We start from the raw sequence: 17,883 nt of genomic DNA, 5'->3' as shown, positions 1-17,883 counted from the left end.
AGAATGAGGAAAGTGTGTCCAGCAGGTTAAAATAAAAGGTAGGGAGGAGGGACTTGGGGGAGGGGCGTTGGAAATGCGATAGATGGAAGGAGGTCAAGGTGAGGGTGATAGGCCGGAGTGGGGGTGGGGGTGGAGAGGTCAGGAAGAAGATTGCAAGTTAGGAAGGCGGTGCTGAGTTCGAGGGATTTGACTGAGACAAGGTGGGGGGAGGGTAAATGAGGAAACTGGAGAAATCTGAGTTCATCCCTTGTGGTTGGAGGGTTCCCAGGCAGAAGATGAGGCGCTCTTCCTCCAACCGTCGTGTTGCTATGTTCTGGCGATAGAGGAGTCCAAGGACCTGCATGTCCTTGGTGGAGTGGGAGGGGGAGTTGAAGTGTTGAGCCACGGGGTGGTTGGGTTGGTTGGTCCGGATGTCCCAGAGGTGTTCTCTGAAACGTTCCGCAAGTAGGCGGCCTGTCTCCCCAATATAGAGGAGGCCACATCGGGTGCAGCGGATGCAATAAATGATGTGTGTGGAGGTGCAGGTGAATTTGTGGCGGATATGGAAGGATCTCTTGGGGCCTTGGAGGGAGGTAAGAGGGGAGGTGTGGGTGCAAGTTTTGCATTTCTTGTGGTTTCAGGGGAAGATGCCGGGAGTGGAGGTTGGGTTGGTGGGGGGTGTGGACGTGACGAGGGAGTCACGGAGGGAGTGGTCTTTTTGGAACATTGTTAGGGGAGTGGAGGGAAATATATCCCTGGTGGTGGGGTCCGTTTGGAGGTGGCAGAAATGACAGCGGATGATACGCTGTATATGGAGGTTGGTGGGGTGGTAGGTGAGGACCAGTGGGGTTTTGTCCTGGTGGCGGTTGGAGGGGCGGGGCTCAAGGGCAGAGGAGCGAGAAGTGGAGGAGATGCGGTGGAGGGCATCGTCGACCACGTCTGGGGGGAGATTGCAGTGCCCATGGCTACCCCTCTGGTTTGAAGGAAATGGGAGGATTGGAAGGAAAAGTTATTAAGGGTGAGGACCAGTTCGGCCAGGTGGAAGACGGTGTCACTTGAAGGGTACTGATTGGGATGACGGGAGAGGAAGAAATGGAGGGCTTGGGGGCCTTTATTGCGGTGGATAGATATGTACAGGGACTGGATATCCAGGGTTAAGATAAGGCATAGGGGGCCAGGGGAATGAAAGTCTTGGAGAAGGTGAAGGGCATGGGTGACGTCCCGAACTTAGGTAGGGAATCCTCTCCAAGCTATCACCTTCTCCCCCACCTTCATCTACCTATTGCATTTTCAGTTACCTTCCCCCCAGCCCCAGTCCCCTTCCATTTATCTCTCAATATGCCCGGCCCACAAGCCTCATTCTTGATGAAGGGCTTTTGCCTGAATCATTGATTCTCCTGTTCCTCGGATGCTTCCTGACCTGGTATGCTTTTCCAGCACCACGCTCTCGACTCAGATCTCCAGCATCCGCAGTCCTCACTTTCTCCTAGTTGATTTCAACCCTACTGCAAAGCCTCTTCAAAGGATGTCCATCTTGAAGAACTTCTCCTCCTCTCTTTACAAGGATCTCAGTGAGTCTCTCTCTCACACTGCGGCCTCCAGGTTATCTCCTCTGCCCTGAAGCTCTTCAGCCACGTCCTGAAGCAGACTCGCTAAGACAGTCAGTGCCTCCTTCCTCAGTGCCTGCCTACAGAACCGACTGATCCTGCAAATAAACCTGTTGGACTATAACCTGGTGCCGTGTGATTTTTAACTCTATCTTAAACTGAGTTGTGTGGTAAAAGGTGAGTATGCTGAAGACAGTCACATTTTGTCATAACATTTTGTCTTGCAATTACCTGTACTTAGTTTTGTGCTTACTGATGTTATTCTACAATGCATACGCATAACTGAATGACTGCACTATACGGACAACATTGCAGACCCACTCAAACAGTCGAAACATTGACTCTATTTTCTCTCCACAGATGCTGCCACACCTGTTAAGGTTCTCCAGCAATTTATGTTCCTGTTTCAGATTTCCAGCATTTTCAGTTGTTGGTTTTATTTTGTCACTAAGTGACAAAAGATAGATGGGTCCTTTTTTTGGAATTTCACATGGCATTATGTCCTGTAACTGGTTTAAAGATGAAAGCTGACCTGATGTGAATCTGTACAATAACATCAGACTACACCCACTAAAATAACAATGGACAACACTATGAGAACAAAAGATCACGTTCATGCTCCTGGAGGAAGTTGCGCTATTATTTGATGTCAGTCAGTGTGTTGAAAGAATAGCAATAAAAGAGGCTGAGATATAACAACGTGTGTGACTAATGCTTGCAATTGGGTCAATAACAACAGCATTTTAATAGGAATAGAGGGAGCCTGCGTTGGAAGGGTTGGTGTAATCCCAGAAGGAATCAGCAAGAAACCAGTAATACTTAAGAATGAATGTGCTGGTCATACTGAACTTCAATGTTAAACTATACCAGAAGTTGGATCAGTACTTGTCATTCAGAAACAACATCAGAAAGTGTTGGACAAGCTCAGGAAGTCTGGCATCATCTGTGCAGAGAAAGCAAATGTTTCGGGTTCGTGACCTTTCAGTGTCCCGAAGAAGGAGGTACGAACCCAAAATGTTAACTCTGCTTTCTCTCCATACATGCTGCCAGACCTCCTGAGCGTCTCCAGCAATTTCTGATTCAGTTTCAGATTTCCGGCATCCGCAGTTCCCGGGTTCATTTTTGCCATTCGAAAGTTTTACCGGCTTTCCAGTAGGGGAAAAAAAAGCTGCTTCAATTCCCAAAACAGTTTCCTGCTATTATAAAACAAACTTAATTTTTAATTATTCCTGAACTATATACATATATATATATATATATAACCGCCGTCTTTCAGGTGTTCAAAATCTAGCCCTTTGTTTTAAAAAAATTACTTGAGAGGAGCTGCAAATACTCTGATTGGAATTACCAAAAACATTCTTAGCCCTGAACACTAATGTGGGTCAAGAGACGTCAATTCCAATTGCTACATTTCTGCACATGCGTACTCGGAGGGGACCCACGCCGTCAGCCAACGCATGCGCTCTAGTGTCTGGGGCAACACGTCACAGGGGAAGATGGAGGAATATGCACGCGAGCCCTGGTGAGGTGGTCTTTTGAGGAGGGAAACTAATCCCTTGATCAGGCTCAAGATTACCCGCGGGGCCGGGGGTACGCAGAGGGGGAGGAGGAGGGAGGAGCCAGGAGTCGGCGCCGGGAATCTGGAACCTTCCATGGCCGTTACCGGCCTCATCGCGCCACCTCTCCCTCCTCGCTCTCAACCGGCGTCTGTGACCTTCCTTGAAGGAGCGTGTGTCCTGGCCGGCTGGGGGCCTCGGGGCTTTAGTGGGGCCTGGGGAGATGTCCTAAAGGTTTTAATCTTTGGAGGAAGGCGAAGTGGGGAGATGTTCTGGCGCTGGGGCCAGAAGGCCCTGAGGCCTGGTCTGTGAGGACAGGTATTGAAAGAGCCCTGACCCTCTTAGGGTTTTTTTGGGAGGGGGGCGGAGGCTGCACAAGAGCCTTGTGTCTCCCAAGAGGGAAGAACCATGTGTGCACTAAGGAGGGGCTGGTCGGAATGTAGCCACTGTCATGGTCATGTCTTTATCCCATCAAAGCAAAATACTGAAATAATGTCAATCCGCAATAAAAGCAGAAAGTGCTGGAGAAATGCACCAGGTCTGACAGCATCTGTACAGAGAGAAAAGCAAACTTGATGTTTCAAATTCGATATGACTTTTCAGAATTTGGTTCTTTGGAGTAATGTATTTACTGGCTGCTCAGGCACCCTGATTGTGCTTTGCCCCTCTTTTGGGCTGACTGTTAGGCATGGATTAGATCACTGTGGAAACAAAAGGGTTTTTTTCGGTGGTGGGAGGTTTCATGCAGTTCTTTGGTTACAGCAGTTTTTCTTGTGTGTGCACAACTTGATCTCTTTCCAGAGAGATTTCTGAGTGGGAATTGTTAGTTTGTTTTATTGGACAGTGTTAGTCCTCCAGCACTTCGTGGCCAGAAGGGTTTGAAAATTATTGGCAGAGAGTCTGAAATTCCCCTTATTTCCCTCAACAGCCTCAATGCATCTCGTCTGGGCTTTCACAGTTGTCCGCATTTTAAGGCTATGGAATACTGTAGCATTACCCCTCTCTCTATATGTTAAGCCTTTCTAATATTTTACAGGGCATTCTGATATCTGTACCACCTTTTGCATTGTGAAGACTGGACAATGTTGTTGAGGACTGTGCCCATACTCTGCAGCTGCATGCATGCACACACATCCACCTACCCACCGTGGTCCCTAGTTAATCTCTTTATTTTTTTAAAGAAAACCTTTTCAGTTTCCTTTTATTTTACCTGCCGTTGCTTTCTAATGCACTTTCTTGCTCCAGAGGACTGTAGGGCTGCCCTTTCATTAGGGATATGACTGGCGGGTTTAACCTGAGGGTCACTACGCCTTAGGTGAAAAATAAGGTTGAGAAGGTGGAACCCTCACGGTAACCTCAACTTGTGTGGGTTTTGACCATTGGTATTGCTCTGCATTGCAACCAGCTACCTGAGCTAACAGGAATGTTGAGCTGCCGATCCCTCTTATCTTTCAGCTAAGGCTCAGTCATAGTTACAATATCATACATTCACATATATAACAGTGGCGTCAGCTCATTTATCTTATTCCTCGGGTTCCTTGCATTAAAATACATTTATCTTTGCTGTACTGACTTCTTTGTTATCTAGCTTATGTTCCCTATGTGTTCCAGTTATTTATTCCTGTTTTAACTTATAATTTCATCAGTTTCTCTTTCTCTCTGAACTACTGGTGAGGATCCCATACCCCTATCAATGTATTTTAAGTCTGCATTAGGATGTTTAGATGAATTGCATCCAACTAGTATAGTTCCTATCTACCGATAAATGGTCCCAATGTCTCAGGAATCTAAAGCCTTCTTGCAGCACCTTTCCAGCTACGCATTGTTTGCTGTATGCTTCTATCCCTGTATTCACTCCTGCTTGGCACCATGATTATTGTTTTACTTCCTGCTTTTCTGTTCACCAGGCATACCTTAACACATTAGAATGTGGTCCTAGCCCCATATTCCTAGAAAAATCTTATTTTTGTCCCACACAGGTCTGCCACTAGTCTGCCTGCTTCTCCTTGTTTTGTTTTTTGTGAAGTTATGCTGTGTGCAAAGTTTCCATGCCATTTGCTCACTGCGCTTGCCAACTGCATTTCAGAAGTGATTTTGGTGTGAAATTGATCCATCAAAACTGATACTGATGAAATCATTCATCAGTATCAGTTTTAATGGATGGATTTCACCCAGAAATTGCTTCTAATTTTTATCAGCTGTAGTAGTTGAGCAAATTTACTGAAAATTGTTCCGTTAAAAATTACTACTTTTGTTATAATACCTGTTAAGTTTGAGATCTGTCGTGGCTTGAGTTCAAGGAAAGTTGCAGAAAAATCATGCTGTTTAATGGACTAAGAAATTACTGTTGTTGTCATGCAGGCTAATAATCAAAGGTGTTCCACTACTTTAATCAGTAACAATGACATTTGAAATGATTTAACATGTTTCTGATAGAAAAAGTTATCAGGAAAATCGTCAACAATTGTTTGCTGTAACATTGACAGTAAACTTTGTGGAGACCTTAAGTGTGCAGAACATTGCGGTTATGCTGAGCTGAACAGAAGGCAGGATTGTGGATGTCTACTTAACTATCATTAGAGCAACCATGAAGTTGGCTATTAAAAAGAAATGGTGAATAGCCATGTTGGTCTATGCTTTTGCCTTTTCTCTTTAGTTGAACATCTGATATGACCAAGTTTAATTTATAATGTATATCATCTAAGCCATTTTTTTTGTTAGCCCGTGGAGGATAGTTGATGACTGTGGTGGAGCCTTTACAATGGGTGCCATTGGTGGTGGAATTTTTCAGTCAATTAAAGGCTTCAGGAATGCTCCAGTTGTAAGTTATTTCACAATTTTGTTACAATTCGGGTTATTGATTTTTTTAAACTTAAAAATGTTCAGTTTTTTCATACAGCTCTTTAGCTGTAGTTTTCTTTTTCCCGAGTGCCAGGGTAATTTCAATGTGCAGTTTATTTTGAGTTGAGGACGGAAAATATTTCTACAATTCTCCTCATTATCTATTCTATCATAATTGTCACAAGATGTGATTCATTTCCATTGTCTACCTTTTATAAATTTCACATTGAAAATTCTATATCTTGCCTCAAGTCCTGCTTACCCATACCTATTCTGTCATTCAGATAGATCACTGATCTATGCTGGAATTTCAATTATTCAATATACCTAATCCTCTTGTTGGACATAAACCTTGTGATCTTAGTCTTAAAAATTTTAAATTGACCCATAGCCTTTGGGGGAATTGATTCCCGATTTCCAGTACCTGCAGCAAGACAAATGCTTCCTGATTTTGCATCCAAGTGGCTTGACTCCAGTAAGATTTTAAGTATTCCATGCTCTATGTCACCAACCCCTGCTCCTATCAACGCCACCACAACCCTCCATCACCATTATTTCTCATCTGCAGGCTGTGCCTCAGTGCAGTTGTCCAAAAATAGTTCAATATGTATGCTGATGACATCTCTACCTCACCGTCTCTCTTTCAGCTCCTCCCTAATTTTGATTTCTCATACAGCTTGGTTAATGTTAAGGACGGAATGTGCAGAAATTTGCTTCCAACTAAACTGCAAATTCTGTTCCACAGTTGCCAACTCTGTCCCCCTCCTTGATTATAGTTCCAGATTAAATTAGATTGTTTGCAACCTTGTGTCATGTTCAAGCCTGTGATGAGCTTCTGACCGCATGTCGACTCCATCACCAAGACAACCTACTTCCACCTGTGTAACAATACCCAGTGTAGCCGCTGTGTTGTAAATCATCTGCTGAAACCCATATTCATTCCTTTGTTCCCGCTAGACTTGACTATTTCAATGCTTTTTCAGCCTTCTTCCCATCTTCCACTCCTAATAAACTTGAATTCATGCAAAGTTCTGTTACTTATATTCTAACTTCCATCAAGTTACATTATTTATAACCCATTGCTTGCACACCAATATTGACTCTTATAATGACTCCACTTAAAATTTTTTAGCATTGATTGCCAAGTCTCCATGCCGTCAGGCCTCTCTGTTTCTGTAATTTCTCCATTTCTACCTCCCATTGCCAATTCTGGCTTGTACAGTCCTTATTTTAATATTTCATTGTGCTAAATTCTAGAATTATTTTTGTAAATCTCAAACTTCTCTAATCTGTCTCCTTTTAGGCAGCCATTAAAACCTACCTCTTTGACCAAGCTTTTCCTGCTCTGTTTTTCATCTCTTTATATGACTCAGTATTAAATAAGTCTTGACACTCCTGCAGGGGGCATTAAGCTATTTTTGCTGCTTACAGTGTGGCATAAATGTGGTGTGGGTCATTGTTGTTACTCTCTATTTACCTGATCCATTCGTTTTTCCATTTTAACAACCCCCAGTTAGATCAGCCCTTCATGTTCTAATTTGAAGGGAATACAAACCAAAATTATGCATAATATCTTAATCTAACCCTTTGAGTTATTGTATAATTCTGATGAATTTGCATTGTACCCTCTATCCCTTTTTGAGGTTCACTGTCCAAGTCTAAATGTCACTTGATTTTCTTTTGTATTCTTTTATGGAATGTGGTTGTGATTGGTAAGGCCACCATTTTCTGTCCAGTCCAAAGAACCTTTGAATTGACTGGTTTGCTAGGATGTCTACAAGTGTCAACGTATTTTTAATGCAATTTCTTTTCTCAACACATTGTTACATTGAGCTAATTCAATGTATAATTTTAAGTAATTATTTTTTCTTTGTGTATGAGACATGTGGTTATCCAATGAATTGATAAAGAGCATTAGATTGCATGTATTGGCATGGGGAATGTGCAGGCATAAGGAGAAATGAACAGGATGAAGACTGGAGGAAGGATTGACATTTCTTCCTGTTGGATTGGTAGCAGCGCCTTTGGATCTGGTCCTGGGACACTTTTGGTGGGGAGACAATGTACCTGATTGTGATGGGGAGGTGGAACACACCCATTTGGGTGGGGAGTGGGTAAAAGCACTCGGAGGGGGAGAAAGGACGTTCATATGGGGAGAGGACAGGCAAAGACACAGGTAGGTGATGGGAAAGGATATCCACACATTGTGGAAATGGGGAAAGCAAAGGCACTCACCACATAACGTAAGATATTACGCGTAACCACGTTTGCAGAGTCTTATTGCACCTTGAATGATGCAGTGGTATGGGTTGCAGAGGAGACCCACTGGTGTGTTGCCTGGAATGAAGCATTTTAGCTATAAAGAGAGATTGGATAATCTCAGATTGCTTTCTTTGGAGCGTAGAAGGTTGAGAGGGACCAGATTGAGGTGTGAGAGATTGAGAGGCATGGACAGGGTGAATAGAAAGCAGCTGATGTCTTTAGTCGAAGGTTCAAGACCAAAGAGGCGCACTTTTTTTTATAGTGAAAGGCAGGAGGATTAGAGTGGATTTGAGGAAAATGTTTCCCACGTAGAGTGTGGTGGGTATCCAGAATGCACTTTTTGGGAACATAGTTGAGTTTAAATGTAGGAACACATTACAGCTTAAGATGCTGAAAACAACAAATGCTGGAGATCACTGTGGGTCAGACAGCATCCATGGAGAAAGAGTAGGCTAACGTTTCGAGTCTAGATGACTCTTCAGAATGTACTTGGATAAGCACTTGAAGGCTCGAAACATTTCAAGGCTTTGGATCTAGTGCGGGGCTAGTGTAGGTGGTGGTGTATTTTTGGCAGTACAGACTCATTGGGCCAAAGGGTTTTTTCTGTACTGTATGATTCTGTGCCAGTGCCTCAGAAATATGCATGCAAACATAAGTAGAGAATATTCTGCATTGTAACTCGTTTTGGGTGAGCTATTTTGATATTGCAAAATATCGTTTCTGTGTTTTATTGCAGCTATTCACATTTTGTATTTACAGTATTGCATTTCTTTAAGCCTTTTGCACTGCTTTCATGCGCTACTATGCCTTTATTTTTCATGTTAAAACAGGGAATGAGTCACAGGCTTCGTGGAAGTTTGACTGCAGTTAAGACGAGAGCTCCACAATTAGGAGGTATGTTATATTTGTCAAAAATGTAATCTGCATTTTATTATTAACAAAATAGGTAATAGCTATAGTAGTTTAGTTATGAATTATGTTGGTACTTGCATCAGAGAAGTTGACTGTGTGGTGAGCGAATGACAAGCTTCCCAGTTATAGCTAAATGGTGAACTGTGCCAAAATATAACTATAAAGAAGGTTTTCTTTACTGTTAATCTTCCGGGTTATTCAGATGAAACACTCCAGGCAGAACACATTTGTTTAATAGGAGTGCCAAGATGGGTACTAAGACATCTTGGACCAGGGAGATATTCATTCTACAAGTCATAGAGGTGTACATCCTAATCTAACCTAGTCCCATTTGCCAGTACTTGGCTCATATCACTCTAAACCCTTCCTATTCATGTACACATCCAGATGCCTTTCAAATGTTGTAATTGTACTAGGCTCCACCACTTCCTCTCGGTGCTCATTTCATACACGCACCACCCTGTGCGTGAAAAAGTTGCTCCTTAGGTCCCTTTTAAAACCCCTCACACCTAAAATCTATGCCCTTTAGTTCTGGACCCCCACCACAAACCAGCAAAAAGACCTTGTCTATTTACCCTATCCGTGACCCTCATGATTTTGTAAACCTCTACAAGGTTACTCCTCAGCCTCTGATGCACCAGGGAAAACAGCCCCAGCCTATTTAGCCTCTCTCTATAGCTCAAACCCGCTAACCCTGGCAACATGCTTATAAATCTTTTCTGTACCCTTTCAAGTTTCACAGGGAGACTAGAATTGCACACAGTATTCCAGAAGTGGTCTAACCAATGTCTTGTACAGCTGCAACATGACCTCCCAACTCCTCTGCTCAATGCTGTGACCAAAAAAGGAAAGTATACTAAACACCTTCTTCAGTATCGGTGGCTCAATGGTTAGCACTGCTGCCTCACAGCGCCACTGACCTGGATTCAATTCCAGCCTCCGGTGACTGTCTGTGTGGGGTTTGCACGTTCTCCCTGTATCTGTGTGGGTTTCCTCTGGGTGCTCCAGTTTCCTCCCACTGTCCACACATGTGCAGGTTGGGTGAATTGGCCATGCTAAAATTGCCCATAGTCTTCAGGGATGTGCAGGTAGGTGTGTTATTCAGGGAAAGTGTAGATTAATAGGGGAAGGCAAATTAGTTTGGCGAGGATACTTTTTGGAGGGTCACTGTGGACTTGTTGGACCAAATGGCCTGTTTCCACACTGTAGGGACTCTTATGATCTTATCTACCTACTCTCTAGCAAATGCTGGCATTCTGAGATTTGTCATGGCAAGTTTTATTCATAGTGGCAAACTTCGTAGAAAGCTTAATTCCATGAGATTTTCTAAAACAATTTTGTTGCATGTTTAGGGAATTCAACCCATTTTATTAATAATGTCAATGGAACTATCTTCATGGCATGGCTTAATTCATGGTATTTTTACTTGAATCAGGATATGTTGAATGTCTGTTACACTCTAGGCTTTGAACATATATTCTAATATAACAACTGTCATGTGCTACCTTTTCAATGAGAAATTAAAAAGAAGTATGAATGCATTGTCTTTTCATGTGGAGAATGAAACAGAGGACTTCAGGAAAATTAGGGAGATCACCCAGTGCCCTAACTTTAATTTCTCTCTCAAAAAAAATGCCACTAAATTAAACAGATAGGATGAATAATCAATGTATCTTACATTAATGTGAAAATTGGAAACTGTTTTATTTTCCTCGTTGTACAATTAATTGATTAAGTGGGGAAAGTCAAAGTCACTTATAATCTTTTGTCTCCACTGTATATTTGCCCTTTTTTTACAATAAAGGTGAAATCTTCAATGAGGCACTAAGTATTTCTTAATAAAGTATTCATTCCCATTTAAGTTGTTACACCACTATGCTATAGCAATAGATTCATTATTGCTGATAGTCTTAGAATGAGCAATTAAAGCAAATAATGTTGCTTCTTGAAACTCACCTGGATAGAATGGTTTTAATTATTTAGTGAGTTACTGTTGTTTGTTTGGAATATTCCAGATATTATTTTTCTAATGCCTGCCGAGTATTTAAAAAAACAATTCATTCATTTAAAATAAGCTAGTGTTGTAAACTATTGCAACAAACTTTAATCCTACTTCTGGCTGCTGTACTTCAAGGGTTTTCTGTAACTATCAGTTCATGCAGTTAAAAAATGCGGTATTTCATTATTGATGTTACAACTTCTTCAATCTGTCAAAGTACTCACTAAATACATTTTGTAAGAACTATAAGTATGAGTAAGCAATTCAGCTCCTTGAGCTTTCTCTGACATTTGATACACCTCTTTGATCATCATAATGTTGTTAGGAATTTAAGTTTTCAGCTTTCTGCTAATGGCTGGTAACACTTTAGATCAGTTAATGTATTGTGATTAATGGTGTCTTGTATTCAATTTCTTTTACAATTTTAGGAAGCTTTGCTATATGGGGTGGGCTATTTTCCATGATTGACTGTGGCTTAGTAAAGGTCAGAGGTAAAGAAGATCCGTGGAACTCCATAACCAGTGGAGCCTTAACAGGAGCAATATTAGCTGCGCGAAGTAAGTGCAACCGTTTATATTTTTTTGTAATTGGTGATATTTCTACTTGATGTGCAACAAAGTATTGGTATTATTAGAAAAGAATAGCAATCTTAAGAGGCTTTAAATTCAAACAAGTTCCTTTTTTGCTATAAAACTGACTATAAGTATGAATATTTTGACTTAACAGATGTTTGCCACTTAAAGGCAGCATAAAAGCAATATTTAATACCTGTCAGTAGGAGGACTTGAATTTTACAAAGTGCTGTTGCTGTATTCTGTGCATGTTATGAAAAACATATTACTGCTCCATCATGAAGGTTATAATCAAAAATACCAGCCTATTTTGTGGTAACCATGATAATTTTGTGTGACCCTCATTAAACTAGTCACTTCTGTCTAATTAGCGAACAGCGCTATGGTCCTCTGTTAACTACTTCTAGAATATTAAAAATAGTTAATTAGTACAATTAGTGTTTATTTTTCAGATCAATTCTGTGTACTGTACCTGCCCCATTTTCATTTATCTGTATCCCTCTTTGATTCATCCATCTAACCTATCAGAAATGGGCACGGTCATTGATTAAATTGCTAATTTCAATAGTGCATTGTACAACCTGGCTTATTTCTACTCTCTGTCCTGATTTTTAATCTTGCAGCTCTGTATTGTTAACTTGTTAACTCTAGAAATTGTATTTCTATTTGCTAGATTTTTCTTTCAACATTTTAAAATTTCTATAAAATCATTCCTGTATTTTTCATTTCTGATGAAAATAGATTTGATTTTTCATGTCTTTATTTATAATTAATTTCCTCATTACAAGCATTATCCGAGTGCGCCTATGTTTTATCTTCTCGTACTTCCTTGGCATCTTTCCCATTGTTTGAGGACAGAAATTGGATTCAGAACTGTCTTAATTTTTAAATTTTAAGACACCTGCCATAAAGCAATATTCCATTGTCCTTGTCGCTTTAGACCATGTGCTTAATGCGTTGAAAATCTGACTTCTGAATCCCTGTCTTTGCACGTCTTTCCAATGATAGATAATTCAGGGTTTCTTTTTATAAATCAAAAATACTACCTCATACTTGATGTAATTAAAATTTGTTTCCCACTTTTTAATCTATTCAATCATCCATCAATATCCCAGTCTGTTTATGGTCCTCAGATGCAGTTAGTATGTATCTATTTCAGTATTGTTTGAAAATTGGAATGCTAGTTCTCTCGCTTCTTCTTAAAATCATTGCTGTGTATCATGACTGACTGTTGTCCCAGAACATGATTTTGTAAGACATGAGTAACTACTTCCAACCACTTTGAAACTGCCCACCTTTTACTAATTCTTCCTTTCTAATCAGCTTTTTGATCAATTGCTTATGTTCTCTTAATTTTATGCTCTTTCTTTTCCCCCAATAGTGTTCTATGTGATACTTATCAAAAGTTTTCTAGAAATTGATGTCCAGCATAGCCACTGCATTTCCCTCAACTACCTAGAGAAGAATGAAAACACAATGTTGGAAAAGCTTAGCATGTCTATGAGAATCTGTGGAGAGAAAAGCAATCTATACTTGCAAAAGAAGTCATCTTGGTCTCAAAGCATTTACTCTTTCTCCCTTCATAAATGTTGCCAAAACTGCTGAGTTTTTCCATTTTTTGGCTTTATTTAAGATTTTCTGCATCAGTATTTTGCTCTTACCAAAACAAGAGTGCTAGCTTTATTTCTTCTCTTGAAAATTGCCTCGTAAAACATCAGTACAATGTATTCTCTCTGTATTTGTGTATTTAGAATAATTCAACTATGTGGGCACTTTTATTTAGATGGTCCAGTGGCAATGGTGGGATCAGCTGCTATGGGAGGTATACTTCTTGCCTTGATTGAAGGGGCTGGAATAATGCTCACACGATTTGCTTCAACACAGTTTCCAACAGGTTAGTTGTGAATACAAATAGATCAGCAATAAATGAGATTACCAGCAAATATAAATGCTATATTAATACTTTTGTATAAGTAATTTTGTTTTGGACAACTGTAAGTGTTTAGCATCCTGTCTCTCAGTGCCAGGGACCAGGTTTTGGTCCAGAACCAGAGGGCATAGGTTTAGGATGAAAGGGGAAAGATATAAAAGGGTCCAAAGGAGCAACTTTTTCACAGAGGATGGTGTGTGTATGGAATGAGCTGCTAGAGAAAGTGGTGGAGGCTAACACAATTACAGCATTTAAAAGGCATCTGGATGGGTGTATGAATAGGAAGGGTTTAGAGGAATATGGGCCAAGTGCTGGCAAATGGGACTAGATTAGTTTAGGATATCTGGTTGGCATGGATGATTTGGACTGAAGGGTCTATTTCTAGGTTGTACATCTCTATTACTCTATGGCTGAATGGCCTGTTTACACACCGTAGGGACTGTATGCATTTTCAGTGAACCCACTAGAAAGCTGCAGTGCTAGGGTTCTTCCTTTTGCATTTGTGCACCTTCCCAGATTGAGTTATGTCCATGTATTAAAGCTCATTTGTATTGGAATGATCAAAAAGTTTTATTTCAGACAGTACAAATATTAATATTCCAAATATCAGCTGTTTTCTGCAAATGGATATTACTTCAAATCTAATAATCCTCATAGCTGAAATATGCTATCCAAAAAACATGAATGAGTGTTTGGTTTAGTAATCCTGTGAATAACTTGGTAGACAAATTCTAGTTTTCAATTGGTAAAATAATTTTAATTCAATTAAAATGCTTCACATCAAGGATGTCTAACCTTTATAGCTGGTGTTCAGACGTAAGACAAATGCACCATTTGTGATCTACACACACAATTAAGCTTTTTCCCACCCCAAAAAAATGCAACCATAAGGGCATGGAGTTTCTGTGAGGTTGCACTTCTTTTAAATAGAATTTTCCTGAGAATCTGTCAGATTTTTTAATTTGCTTACTAACTGTTCTATACTAAAGTCTTTTTCCACTATTTAAGTTTGGAATATTCAAGTGATGCTCTAGACATCAGTTGGAAATAATCTGTGTTAAGTCCCCTTTCAGTTGTGTAAATAAAACTCAGATTGGCACTCAAATATATCAAGGCAACAAGAAATAAGAGCAAGAGCAGGATGTTCCACCCCTTGAGCCTATAGCACCATTCAGTTGGGCTTTGGCTAATCTGACATTCCTCACGTCTTCTTTCTTGTCCTTTCCCCATAACCCTATTGAACAAGAACCTATCTGCCCCCTCAGCTCTCTGTGGCAAGGAGTTCCAAAGACACTCAACCCTCAGAGGAAATTCCTCATCTGTCTGAAATTTGTGTCCCTTACTTGACTGCGCCTACTTGTCCTAGACCCTCCCATAAGGAGAAACATTGTCTCAGCATTTACCTTGTCAAGCCCCTTAAGAATTCTGTATGTTTTATTGAGATCACCTCTCATTCTTCTTAATTCCAAGAGTAGAGTCTCAATCTGTTTAATCTTTGCTCATAATGCAATCCCTCCTTGCAAGGATCATCCTAGTGAGCTGTCTGTAATAAAGTCTTGCCTTAACTAAGGGAACCAAAATGGCTCTCAGTACTCCAGATGTGGTCTCACCAGTAGCTTGTATACTTGCACTAAGATTCCCCTTCTCTTACACTTCAACCCCCTTAAAATATGAGTCACCTTTCCATTAGCCTTCCTGATGACCTGCTGCATCTGTGTACTAACTTTGTTCTGTGCACAAGTACCCACAAATCCATTTGTTTTTCTCCATTTAAATAATACATGTTTGTAATGCAGTTAACAATTCGGTTCTAAAACACTACCTGTGCGGATGAAAGATTTTCCTCACATATGTAAGTAATTGAGCAAAGTTTGGAACCAAAATAGCGTTGTGTAATTTGGGCCTGGATCACCAATTACACCCTATGCAGAAATTTCCAGCCAGGAACTTCAGCCTTGGCTCTTTGAACTTAGCAGCTAGGTAAAAAGAATGATTCTTGATTGTTTACATAGACCTGGAAAGCTTAGGATTAAGCAAACATATAAAAAGATTAAAGCAACTACCATGAGCTGTGAAGGCCAGATTTGAATGATTATTTATTATTACAGTAAAACTGAATCCAATTTATAGATATAATTTATAAGATTGCATACAGGTAGTTTTATAATAGAAAAGTGGTTTGAAAAGACCAAGGAACTCAAGTGGTTGCCTTGGTTGGTAATGTACTAATTTGCAAAATTCTAAAGTTAATAACTACTTTTGGTGGCATTGGATCATATTAGAAGTGCATGAAGTTAATGAGGGTTGAACTAAAATGAGTTTGTTCCACAGTTGCCAAAAGAGAAGCTAAAGTGTTTTCTTTATTAAAACTGAAATTATCTTTTTCACTTTGTAGGTCCACAGTTTGTAGACGAACCAACTCAGCTACAAACTGCATCATTTGGCGAATATCGACAATATCAATGACAAATCCATTGCAATACCTCTAACTTTGTGGATGCTGAAAAGATGTGTTAACAAATAAGTCACTCCAGACATCTGTGAAGAGCACACCATCTTATATGTAGTCACATTACAATATTTTTTAAAAGGTGGCTGATCAGAGTTATTGCAGCACTGGTGTGATTACAAAAGGTCATTGTGGAAAGTTTGAGAATGTATAAAATGATTTTCTGCGATTAGCCTTGAAATATATGTATATATGGTATATTCCATATTTTACTTTGATATGAAGGCCCTTAATCAGCAACAATTATATAGTCCCAAGATCATTTTTATGCCTGAGTTTTATAGAATTCTGTGGTCAATATATGTGTGTAAACTATGGTGAAATGTATTGACATTTGCCCTTTGTCATTTCATATTCAACAAATTAATCACCATAGCCAGTACCTTCCAAAGTACTTTAAGCAGATTTGAATGGGCACGGTCACAAAACATTGAGGGAAAAGTTGTTTCATCCCATTACATTAAAACTTAAGGTTGAATCATCCATTTAATGGTTTAATTTATTCAATACTTTGGGCACTTAATTTGAAAGTTTTGTGCCAAATGTGTTTTGGTAGATATTTTAATTGGATGTTAGAGGCTGTGATAATTACTTGACTTACATTATTTGTCATTGCATTCAACTTGACGCATATGGGCTAGAGAGAAATTACTTTTACAGTTAGAAAAAATGTTGGAATTTGGGCACTTATTTGAAAAACACACATTTTTGGGTTTTCAATTTTAATGTGTCATTTATCACTTCTACCCTGCCCTTCACTACTTTAATTGAATTGTGCATCAAGCAACTTGTCACTTGATTGTACCTAAGCAAATTTCTGAGAGTTAGTAATTATGGCATAATGAAAAATACCAGTGTGTTTAGAACATTTGTTCAAAATGTTCTGAAAGTAAATCCTCAATAAATATGAAACTTAAGTTTTTCTTCTTACCTCTTAATTTATTATGACTGGGATAATCCAACAGCTGATTTGACTAACTTGCCAGGAGTTGCAATCTTTCTTTGATATTACACAATATCTGGGAAATGAAAATGTGACTGACTACAACTTTCAGTGTGAAAGACAATGAGGATCCAAGGATGGTAGAAAAACTCTCACAGGCTATAGTTTAAGAACAGAAAGATGGCATTTATCCCCCACATCTCTTGATATTCAGTCAGACCAAGGCTGATCTGTGACCGAAGTTAACAGACACAGCTGAACTTCCATATATTGTAGCCTGTAACGTAAACATTGAGTACCAGTGCAAACAATTATTATTGAATAATGTTTGCCAGCAAATTAGATGTACATTTGCAGTACAAGCAGATAATTAAAATCCAAGAGACATCAGGTATGCTGAAACAATTTGTGCTGGTAAATTAAACTTTTGATTTGGTGGTGGTGGTTATAGTCAGTCATGGAGCATGGAAACAGACCCTTTGGTCCAATTAGTCCATTCTGACCATATTCCAAAACTAAACTAGTAACATCCCTGTGTTTGGTCCATATCCCTTCATACCTTTCCTGTTCGTGTACTTAGAATATTTAAAAATATTCAGCTAATTGTATCTTTATCCACCACTTATTCTGGCAGTTCATTCCACATACAAACCATTGTGTTTAAAACAAAAAAGTTGCTCATTTACTTTAAATCTTTCTCCTCTCATCTTAAAAACTATGCCTCCTGGTTTTGAACTCCTCCACCCTAGGGAAAAGACCCTTGCTATTCAATT

At 39.8% G+C, this 17,883-nt stretch overlaps 1 protein-coding gene across 1 annotated transcript; it reads left to right on the top strand.

The window, feature by feature from the left end:
* Positions 1–3,028: 3,028 nt before the first annotated feature.
* timm17a (translocase of inner mitochondrial membrane 17 homolog A (yeast)) lies at positions 3,029–17,084 on the top strand. Its single transcript, XM_087973610.1, has 6 exons — positions 3,029–3,108; positions 5,864–5,963; positions 9,076–9,139; positions 11,585–11,713; positions 13,512–13,622; positions 16,054–17,084. Exons 1-6 carry the CDS (start codon positions 3,044–3,046, stop codon positions 16,122–16,124), a joined length of 540 nt encoding a protein of 179 aa, XP_087829736.1. The 5' UTR covers positions 3,029–3,043; the 3' UTR covers positions 16,125–17,084.
* Positions 17,085–17,883: the final 799 nt, after the last annotated feature.

The sequence above is a fragment of the Chiloscyllium plagiosum genome, unplaced genomic scaffold (assembly GCF_037043375.1).
Source record: "Chiloscyllium plagiosum isolate Xiang-an unplaced genomic scaffold, Cpla_swu_hap1 HiC_scaffold_26, whole genome shotgun sequence".
Classification (NCBI taxonomy): Eukaryota; Metazoa; Chordata; class Chondrichthyes; order Orectolobiformes; family Hemiscylliidae; genus Chiloscyllium; species Chiloscyllium plagiosum.
Note: the sequence above shows the minus strand (reverse complement) of the source record. Positions and strands in the feature narration are given on the sequence as shown.

Excerpts from the sequence above, each read along its gene's own strand:
- timm17a (XM_087973610.1), top strand. The coding sequence starts at position 3,044 with ATGCGCTCTAGTGTCTGGGGCAACACGTCACAGGGGAAGATGGAGGAA. Across the intron at positions 3,109-5,863 it reads GAATATGCACGCGAGCCCTG|CCCGTGGAGGATAGTTGATG; the intron begins GTGAGGTGGTCT and ends TTTTTTTGTTAG. Across the intron at positions 13,623-16,053 it reads TTCAACACAGTTTCCAACAG|GTCCACAGTTTGTAGACGAA; the intron begins GTTAGTTGTGAA and ends TTCACTTTGTAG.